The sequence below is a fragment of the Grammomys surdaster genome, unplaced genomic scaffold (assembly GCF_004785775.1).
Source record: "Grammomys surdaster isolate TR1022 unplaced genomic scaffold, NIH_TR_1.0 126118, whole genome shotgun sequence".
NCBI classification, from domain to species: domain Eukaryota; kingdom Metazoa; phylum Chordata; class Mammalia; order Rodentia; family Muridae; genus Grammomys; species Grammomys surdaster.
Genome location: NW_021620926.1, coordinates 3,974,732 through 3,985,613, shown reverse-complemented (window position 1 = coordinate 3,985,613; position 10,882 = coordinate 3,974,732). Strand labels below are relative to the sequence as shown.

Below are 10,882 nucleotides of genomic sequence, written 5' to 3'. Positions count from 1 at the left end.
CCAAACCCCCCAGCTCACCAGGCTCCCCGGCCTCCAAATCCCCAGCCCACCAGCTTCCTCAGCCTCCAAGCCACCTAGCCCCCACCATCCCCAGCCTCTAACCCCCCAGCCCCCAGCCTTTCCAGCCTCCAAACCCCCCAGTGGCCCGGCCTCCAGGTCTTACCTACCTTCTCTTCAGGAAAAAGTGAAGTGGGTCACTACCTGGGTATAAACCTACACCAAGGTCCAAATATGGATGTCGAGATCTTTGAATTTTACAGAACTAGAATATTACATCATAACATCATAGAATATTGAATAACATCTAACATTGTTAGTTGTTATTTTATATATTTATATGATCTATGGTAAATATTGAATCATCTTTCTGACTCTTCTAAGTCTATTATAAACTACTCCTGTATCTGAATTTAGGGCCTGTGAGATGGCTCAGTGGATATGAGCACTTGCCGTGCAAGCATAAGGACATGAGTTCAAATCCCCGGCACCCACACAGCTGTACATGTCTGTGATGTCTCCTAGGGACAGAGAAAGACAGGTCCCAGGAGCTTGCTGGCCAGACAGCCAGCCTGGCCCTAAACCTGGTGGGTTCCAGGTTCAGTGAGAGACCTTTCTCAAGGAAACAGGTGGAAAGTGTTGGGGCAGAACACCTGACATTTTTTTCTGGCTTCTCCAGGCACATGCTAGGGATTCATGCATGCACACACAAATCCACGTATATAACACATGAACACCCACACGCAGGTACACCACACACACATACATACAAACTGAATTTAGTTTCTTTTAAAATGGAAGATTCTAATTGATGAGAATTGGTAAGAAAACTTTGTAACCAGTCATAATTAGATCTTTGCATAGCAATATTGTGACCCTATGTGGAAGGGTCACACTCATTTCTTGTACGTTATTAATTGTTCTGTTCCTACCCCAGTCGACAGAAGTGTAATCTGGTTGCTTTTTGTTTTTCTAAGACAAGGTTTCACCCTGGAGCCCAAACTGTCCCTGAATTAAAAATAATTCAACCTCCCACAGACTAGGATCACAGGCCTATGCAACCAGGACTGGCCATCCATTTTTAATTACTTATATTTTAGCCTAAACAAAGGCTAGATATTATAGCATATTGTGACCCAAAGGCCATATCCAACCTTGTTGCCTCTTTTTGCAAATAAAGTTTTATTGGGACACAGTCATGTCCGTTTTGTATGTAGCTGCTTAGCCTGACCTCAGAGTACAATATGAGCTTAAGAATTGGTTTCAGAAGTGCCCAAGGGGCCTGCAGGGTCTGTGGTACTTGTAGAAGAAGCTTGCTTCTTCCTGTCATAGTGGACTTTCATCACTGGCTCCTCAGAATCTGGAACACAGTTTGTCTTTTCATCCCATTGATTCCTTGCAGACTTTTAGGTATGCTAACAAAGTGTCCTTCCAATTTATAGGACTTAAACTGTCTCATGGAAAGATACCTGAAGCCCCTTCAGAAGGAGACCTTTCTCACCCAGGATGAGGTATGGTGGAGCTGTCTTGATCTTGTGAGGGGCACACTGCTTCTGACTTGCTGGTGAAGAAAGGGAGATTGAGCCCTTCTAACACTGAGGCAGGGGAGGGGGCGCATCTCAAATCGATTTGGTCAGAGGAGGTCAGATGCAGCTTGTTAAGCCTTGATGTACACTGAACAAGAGGGACTGCCCTGCCCTCTAATAGTAGACCCCTTAGTACTCAGAAATCATGCAGTCAGGCCCAAATAAAGTTGGTGAACCCTCATGTAATATGTGGTAGATTAAATTCCTTTTCCTTTTTTTTCTTTTTAAGCTTGATGTACTCTTTGGAAATTTAACTGAAATGGTGGAGTTTCAAGTTGAGTTCCTTAAAACTCTAGAAGATGGAGTGAGACTGGTCCCTGACTTGGAAAAGCTTGAGAAGGTTGACCAATTCAAGGTAAGCCCTGTCCTCGTCCTCGAGGCGCTTAAAGCCACCCCTTTGTACTGTTGGCTTTCTTGTGGGTCAGGATGAACCCTGATGCTGTGTTATAGGCAGAGTTCTGATCTCCCAGAGCTCATAGTCCTGAGAACTTCATAGGACTTCCCAGTGGGGAATGATCTGAAGAAGATTGGGGGTGGGGAGAGACCCAGTTGTCTGATGCTGTTGGTGTGATTAAACTTATTTAGCTGCCAGTGTCTCCTTTGGAAGCAGCATGGAGCTGAAGGTTACATTAGCTAGTAACAAAATTAAATTAGCCCCTCGGGTCTTTTATGTTTATGTGCATTAATGTTTTTTGACTGTGTGTATGTCTCTGTGAAGATGCCAGAACTAGAGTTACAAACAGTTGTGAGATGTCATGTGGGTGCTAGGAATCGAACCCAGGCCCTCTGGAAAGGGCAGGCAATGAGTGCTTTTAACCACTAGCCATCTCTCCATCCCCCACCCCCTTTGGGTCTTTTAATAAAATGAGTCCATCCTCTTCCTGGAAACTTTGATGGACATACTGATTCCTGTCTATATGCACAGCATCCTTGTGGACTTAATGAGGACTGTGACTAGCACTCGAGGAAGGGTTACTCATCCATGGCTCATTTCCTCTCCCCTGGTTCGTGTATTCCCTGGGAAGAATTTCCTGTTCCAAATTTCAAATCAACAAAACTCAATAATGTGTGTGCTGGCTTACATATCACCCTCCCCCATGCCCCAGTGCTTTTAAAACCAGGATCAGCTGTGATATAATTGATAAAGCACCACCTATATTTAAAGTATAGGATCTGAGAATATATCTATGAGTGTATACACACACACACACTCATATACACACCAACACATACACATGCGCACACATACATATACATACACATGCGCGTGCGTGCACACACACACACACACACACACACACGCACACGCATTCCCAAGTAACCATGAAGCCATTACTAAAGTCAGGACAACATAATCATCTCTGAAAGTCAGTTCCTGTCCCTTGTGATTTTCTGTTCCTGCCTCACACTGCCCCCCACCTGCAGGCAGCCTTGCCCTGCTTCCTGATAACGTGGGCATGTTCACATCTGCCTGATGGAACTTCCTCTTGGGACATGCAATGGGGCCTAGCCTGTGGGGCCTTCAAAAGTCCTGCAGGTGAGCAGCCCTGGGCAGCTTCCATGTGGGAGTCTCTCCCATCATGTGTACTACATATCAGAGATACTGTTTTATCTGGATCCTGTGGGGTAAAGAAAGGGGTGTTGTTTGTGGTCTGTCCTGCTTTTCCTGTGTTTTATGATCATGACTCAGATGGATAGCCTCATCTCACATAGGCCTGCAGCCATGGCCCTGGGGAAGTAGAGGAAGAGCTGAACATGGAGGAAGAGATTTCAGGTCTCTGATTACTATGGATGCCAATTAAGTGTGGTCTAAAGTAGATTTACTAGTAGACTACTGAACTCCCTTTGCACTGTATGTTGGATCAACTTTGTATCTGGGAACCCAGGGCATCATTCATCCCTAAGATCTTAAGCCCTTGCTTGGAACTTAACTTTTAATTCTTTTTTTTTCCCCCTTCCCTTCTCTCTCTTGCTCTGGACCCCGCTCGCTCTGGGCTGAAGGTTTTTTATTTATTTATTATATGCAAGTACACTGTAGCTGTATTCAAACACCCATATGAGGGCATCAGATCCCATTACAGATGGTTGTGAGCCACCATGTGGTCACTGGGATCTGAACTCATGACCTCTAGAAGAGCAGTCAGTGCTCTTAACCACTGAGCCATTTCACCAACCCTAATTCTTTTCTTAAAAAAATATTTTTTATTATTATTTTTGGTGTGTATGTACGTGTACACGGGCTGCTGTAAGTAAGCATTTGGAGGCTAGTTGGTTCTCCCCGTCTACCCTTTCATGGGTTCCAGGAATAGAAGTTCCCAGATTTTTTAGCAGGTAGTTTTAACTGCTGAGACGCCTCGTCAGTCCTGTGATTTATTACTAAGCCTAAATGAAGAAAGCCTCTCCCTGAGCAAGACCAGACCCTCGTGGACCTTCTGGAAGATTCTGAGGCTTGATCTTCATTCATCTAGGTCAAATGGATGGGATAGAAAGCCACACACCAAGTGCATCTGTCCTAACAGGGAAGGTCCGTCCCAGGGTGATCCCCTTGGGGCAGCATGCTCAGACTGAAGAGTTGTGAACGTGTCTCCTGCACTGGTATTGCTTAGATTCTTATCTGCTCCCTTGGAGAGGATAGAGGGGCTTTGGGGAAAGTGGAGGTGGTAACCAGAAAAATGTCTTTTCTGATTTGGAGGCATAAGCCTTTCCTGCATTTCTCTGGTTTGTCCCTTCTATCTCCCCATGGGGGAAGTCAGGATGTTTCTGCCTTACCAAAGGTCTATAATTTTATTATCAGTATTCAGACATCTCATACAGGTTATTCAATAGTGAGAAGACAAAATCCAGCATCAGTAGAACTCATTTTAAACCAAAATACTTTTCCACAATCAATTTTAAGATACCGGTAAACAAAGAAAGACTTTGGCAGGCATGGAGACTTGGGTTGGTACAGAGCAAGACAGAGGTGATCTTCCTGCTCTCTTCTCGTCCAAATGACGAGGGGCACCGACCCACTGCACCTTTTCTCTTTAATCTAGAAAGTGCTGTTCTCTCTGGGGGGATCCTTCCTGTACTACGCGGACCGCTTCAAGCTCTACAGTGCCTTCTGTGCGAGCCACACAAAAGTCCCCAAGGTCCTGGTGAAAGGTAAGGCACGATCCAGTGGTTTGAACAGGTGTGTGGGTTCGCATTCGTGTGGCTGGCTGTTGTGGATGGCTCTCAGAGAGAAATCCAAGAGGCACCGGTGGGCAAGGCTGACATCCCCATATGCCACAATATTGGTTTTGAGGAGACAGGTGTAATACTGTCAGTTTTGACTGAGCCATCTTGGGCCCGATTCAGCATGTCTTCCTACAGTGATGTACAAACCTCTTCTACCCTTCCTTCTCATTAATTTCCGTGATAACTCACTGTGCTTCACGAACTCTGTTTTGGAAGGAAACATCTTTCCTGAGCTTGTTTCTATGTGAGTGAGTGCATGCGTGTGCGTGTGCGTGTGCGTGTGTGTGCTAGCAGCCATTAGTGTGACTACCGAAGGATTTCAGTTATTTGGGAAAATTACTCTTACTGCAGTCATTCTTACACAGTCCAAAGTGTAGTTTCTGTGTTGGGGGGAGTTTTCTCTTTCGCCCCTCCTCTTCCTTCCCTCTCTCCTCCTCTCCCTTCCTTTCTGTTCTCCCTGATCTTTCTCCTTTCAAACCTACCTCTGTACCTCCCTCTAACCTTGAACGTATTATTCGTGCAAGACAAACACTGCCACAGAGCTGCACCCCCAGCCCAGACACTTCCCTTGGAGGTTTTAAAAAAATATATAAACGTTCTACAGTTCAGTGTGTGATGGTCAGCGACATGCACAGAGAGGGTCTACCACAGCCAGGCGGTAGAGCGCTCACCCTCCGTGCAGAAAGCCTTGGGGTCAACCCCCAGTGCCTGCAAGAGAAAATCAGCGTGTGCCAGAGTGGTGGTGGGTAACACTAACAGAGGAAACAGTGTTTCTCCACACAAAGGATGAGAATGTTTATGATGGGCATTCTGATCGCTCCCACTGTATATGTAAAGATAGCACAGTCTACCCCATGGCTATGTGTAGTTACTGCATATCCATTTTAAAACCTGGCTGGTCCCTTGTGGCAGCACCCGTCTATAACTCCAGCCTGCAGCAAACTGAGACAATAGCTAGGTCTTGAGTTCAAGACCAGCCTAGACTATCTGGTTAACCCTGGTCTTTTTTTTTTTTAATAAATCCACTTCAGTTTATTCAAAGGGTTTTCACAAGTCAGTGTAATGCATACCATATGCATATCATCCTCTGCTCCAGACAGAGAAAGTGCTTTGGAGGGTGGAATCAGTAGAAGGTGTGGATTCAAAATGATCTCTGGAAATGAGGTTGCTTTACCTCGATGTTGCTCTGTGGCTGCCAAGAAAACATCCTGCTTATCAAGTCCCTGGATGAATGATTTCCATGTGTTGTGTTTATGTTTGCTACCCAAGAGAACCAGCCTCACTTCATTTAAAATAATTTTAGGAAATGCTAGAATAATGCAGGTCTCTGGATAACAGAAGACCCTGCCCCGGGCAACGTGAGGAATGCTGAGAGTGCCAGTCTGTGCTGCAGGGTTCTCAGAATTTCCCTGTCATGTGGTCTGATCTTAATTCATTTTGACACTCGCTGTGTTGGTTCTCTGTGTGTGAGGGTGTGTATGTGTTTCTTTTAAAACCTTTATTGATTGCCAATCAGTATCAGAATGCCAGTATAGCCATTATCAGAATTTTTGCTCTGTAGTGAAGTTAAGCATGCATTATCAATCTTCAAGCAGTTAGTACTTTTTTAATCATTCAGTTAGATTAAATTTTGCCTGTGTGGATTATTTTTCTCAATTCACTAATATTTTCTCGCATCTGAAAAATACACCATCACTCCAAATTGTCCCATAGAACAGTAGGCACGACCTACATTTTTCTAGTTATCAAGTGAGCTGTGGGTTTTTTGAGACCCAGAGCTTGTTTCTATGTATGATTCTTAGCAGATGGAGCCAGGGAGTATGGGAGGACTACATGTGTTCATGGGAGGACTGCTTATATTCTGGGACGCCTACTCCTCCCTCATAGGAAATGCACGTCATGACGACTTAGTGACCAGCATCTCTATGGTTGCTCTTGAGAGCCAAGGTGTGCTTTTCAGGAAAGAGATTCCTAGATAGGCCCTCTTTGAACCTAATCAGATATTAAAAGCCAGCTTTCTCCATGGGACAACTCTCAAACTAGTCCAGTGTCCCTAGTACGTGTAGGCCAGTGTCACACTGTCCTTTTCCTTCAGGAATTTTTTTGAAAGGAAAATCATGATCTGAACCTGCAAAATCCGATTCTCTCTCCCCTCCCCTCCTCTCTCTTTTCTTCTCCCTTTCCCCCTATTTTACTCTTCTTCCTCTTCTCCTTTTGAGACAAGGCCTCACTCTATACCTGGGACTTGCCATGTAGACCAAGGGTGACCTTGAACTCACAGAGACTCACCTGCCCCTGCCTCCTGAATGCTGGGATCAGAGACACAGGGCTCTCTTGATTCTTCCCAATAGGATTTCAAAGGGCTCAGAAGTTGTAGTCTTACAGGCTCTCTTTCCTAGGGCTGATGGATTTTTGCTGGTTAAAGGCAGATGACTTTTAAGAAACTGCTCATTTATTCAAGAACCATCAGGTTCCTCTGACTGGCTGGTCTTCTGAAGAATCTAACTCCATGGAGGGCTGTATCTAACTTCTGAAGGACAGACATAATCCTGATGAATACTAAGGTCCTGAGTACGAAGAAGGAGTTTGTTCCAACAGAGATGATTCTTGTGTACATATCTGTTCAAAGGCCACAACTCAAAAGTAAAGGAACAGAAGAAACAAGCAAGGGAGGGTGTGGAGGAGGGGCTTGCTCGTCTCCTGACAAACCTATAGTTGGGGCAGCCACCCTGTCAGTACAGTTCACCAGCCTAGACGTTGTAGCTGTCCACTGTGAAGTTACAAACTGTCCCTCCCTTTCCATGTATTTTGCCTCCTTCTGTACCTGGAAGCCATTGGCCATTTTCCCATCATCCTCGTAGGTACCCCCGTCTCCAAGGCTCCCCTGGGCCCCCTGCCATCCCAGCTGGGACACAGATGAAAGTGAGACTGGAGAAAAGGTGTTTGCCAGAGCTTGAGCTCTGTTGGGGTGATCCCCACCATCTAGATGCTAACAGCTGGTAGGCTGCAGAGCTGACGTCATCCTGCCTTGAGGGTCCTGCCTCACTTAACTTAAAGAGGTGTAGGATGCTCTTTCTGTTCCTGTTTTGTTTGTTTTTTAATGTTTTTATTTGCTCGTTTGTTTGTTTTTTCTGCCTGTTTTTAAATTCCTCCCAGCAGTGAAGTGTTTAGAAGTTTGGGGACCAGGAGGAGGTTGCTATGATTATCCAGGTGTGGTGGGGCTGGTAGAGCAGAGGATATCTGTAATTTGTCATTCCCGGGTCCCAGGAGAAGGAGGCGGCCATGTGGTGTCCCTTGGGGGAAATGCTGAGATTGTTTAGGACGTGAAGGAATAGCTTGCCAGCTTGGATGGCTCCAGTGGGCTCTGGGCTGTGGCAGATGCTGAGCGGTGTGACACCTGCCCCAGCAGTGATGAGGGTAGTAGTTGGGGACCTGGAGCATCAGCGGCTCCCGAGAACTGACAGGTGTGGAGAGACGCTCACTGAATTGATTCTTTCAGGCAAATCATGTGCTACCTTCAGGAGCTGGCTAGGCCCTCGAAGAGTGGTCACCCCAAGGACAGTAGGAGTTGATGTGTTTATAAAAAGATAAAGTGATACAGAGAGTATGTTCTATGGAGAGGTATTGGGGAAGGGGATGTCTCAGCGGGCCTGTGCTGAGACATCTCTTCCCCCTGAGGGACCAGCCAGACACTGGTATAGTCTAGAATAGAGTTTATTCAGGGCATGGGGAGGGGAGTTAGGGTAGTAGGCAGGGTGTGGGGAGAGGAGAGAAAGAGAGAGAGTAGAGAAGTAGAGGCTGGCCATGACCATGTGGAGAGAGGGGGAAGGGAAAGGGGCAAGGGGACAGAGGGATCAAGAGATCGAGAGATAGAGGAAGGGGCAAGCAGCCTCTTTTATAGTGGGCCAGGCCTATCTGGCTGTTGCCAGGTAACTGTGGGGGTGGAGTTTAGACAGAATACTAACAAGAGTCAAGTGTCAGAATGGAAAGACATGCTCAATATGATGAGGGTGAACAAAATCCTTTAATTAGTCTTTGTCCCCATCACATGACCAATAGGCCCATCCCATGTGTGCCTCAGCAAGACCTCTCTGGCTCCTCAGAGTCTGCTGTGCCCAGTCCTATAAAAAGAAACCTTGAAATTAGATCGAGCGTGCTGTCCTGACGACCTGTATTCTGTCCCTTCCAGCCAAGACGGACACGGCCTTCAAGGCGTTCCTGGATGCCCAGAACCCAAGGCAGCAGCACTCATCCACGCTGGAGTCTTACCTCATCAAGCCCATCCAAAGGGTCCTCAAGTACCCGCTTCTGCTCAGGGAGCTGTTTGCGCTGACCGATGCGGAGAGTGAGGAGCACTACCACCTGGATGGTGAGCATACGTTACACACGGACATGTGCACACACAGAGACATGCGCATATATGTGTGCAAACACATGTACACACGCATGCCCACAGACTCTCATGCACATGCATCACATACACACATGCATGCACACACAGTCTCACACAACTCACATGCACACGTGAATGACTAGCCTCTGCACAGCTCCTTCTCAATGCCTGTGTTCTTCTAGTGGCCATCAAGACTATGAACAAGGTTGCCAGTCACATCAATGAGATGCAGAAGATCCATGAAGAGTTTGGTGCTGTGTTTGACCAGCTGATTGCTGAGCAGACGGGAGAGAAGAAAGAGGTGAGGAGTGTTGTTGTCCTCCACCCATCTCTCACCCCCTTGAGGCACGATGCTCTCTTTTTACGAGGTGTAATTGTTTTCATTGGCTGGTGTTGCACAACAACCTCAGGAAATATAATACAAACACCTCACCTCAAAAAAGGATCCCATGATAGACCACAGTGTGGATACCACCAAAGTCTAGTTTGGTGGAACCAGTGAGTTTTATTGGGGTTACTTACAGGAGTATGGATGAGGGGTTACTTACAGGAGCAGAAGTGACTCAAAGACAACTGCCTCATCAAAGCCCACCCCAGCATGGGTGACAGCTCACAGAAGCTGGGAATCTGGAGCACACTGCACAGCCTGCAGGTGGCTCAACAGGTTGGCCAGTGTCCTTTCCAAGTGACTCAGTTGATCTAAACTCCTTCCAGGTAGCTCAGCTGGTTTCTACTCCTTTCAGGTAGCCATTCTGGTCTGAGAATATTCATTGCATCCTGACTTGGCTGAGAGAGTGACTCTTGGCTGTCTTTTTTGCTTACTCTGGGAGGGAGGGGCGCAGTGAATCCTGTCAGTTTCAAGGACTTCCTGAAGCTGTTTTGAGTTATTTAACTTCTGTCTTGAGGCGCTTGCTGGGAGATGGAATACTTCAATCTTGAGGAAACTTCTATACAACAGGACTTGTCTTTGAAGCCCATGTGTCATAGTTTCTTTTCTTTTCCTGTTGCTCTGTGGAAATACACAGACCACAGTATTTTAAAAGGGGCTTATGTTGGCTCATAGTTCAGGGTAAAGTCCACCATGGCAGGAATGTTACAGTGACAGATACTTGAAGGAGCTGGTCACATTGTATTATGAGTCAGAAAGCATTACACACGTGCTGGTGGTCAGCTCACCTTCTCCGTTTTCCCCCGTCCAGATCTCTGCCCCTGGTTAAGATGAACCTTCCCACACCTCCTAAGCATTCTCCGAGGCCAGCCTTAACCTAGTTCTTCACAGGTGTACCCCATGGTGTGCCTCCGAGGCATCGAATTGACAATTATGCTCTAGGCTACACATGAATTTTTATTTTTACCTGAGCTGTTTCTTGGTAGAATAAACCTGCATCTGATGTTCTGTTCTTTGCCTCTGGGGTCTCTGATTTTCATTTGTACTGCATGAGGAAGCAAATGCCCTTACCCTGTGTGGGCCGTCTCTGTGAAGGCCTCTGTTACCCCGTGTGGGCCGTCTGTCTCTGTGAAGGCCTCTGAAGTGTGAATCTGAGTCTCCAGGTTAGGATGTCTAGTCTCATCAAGTACCAGGCACATAGCTGATACTTAAAAAATGACTGTTCGGGGAATGTTGGTTCCAGTGACAATAATTTTTTTTTTATTGTACCCAAAACACTGCTTAAAAGAAACAGTCACA

At 46.3% G+C, this 10,882-nt stretch overlaps 1 protein-coding gene across 2 annotated transcripts in view; it reads left to right on the top strand.

Moving 5' to 3' along the window:
* Tiam1 (T cell lymphoma invasion and metastasis 1) overlaps nt 1-10,882 on the top strand; it is a 119,538-nt gene that overhangs the window by 90,244 nt on the left and 18,412 nt on the right. For both annotated transcript variants that reach the window (XM_028756367.1, XM_028756368.1), the window contains 5 exons: nt 1,440-1,508; nt 1,813-1,938; nt 4,619-4,727; nt 8,992-9,171; nt 9,378-9,496. In XM_028756367.1, the coding sequence (XP_028612200.1) occupies nt 1,440-1,508; nt 1,813-1,938; nt 4,619-4,727; nt 8,992-9,171; nt 9,378-9,496 (603 nt within the window). The remainder of the gene's footprint in view (nt 1-1,439; nt 1,509-1,812; nt 1,939-4,618; nt 4,728-8,991; nt 9,172-9,377; nt 9,497-10,882) is intronic.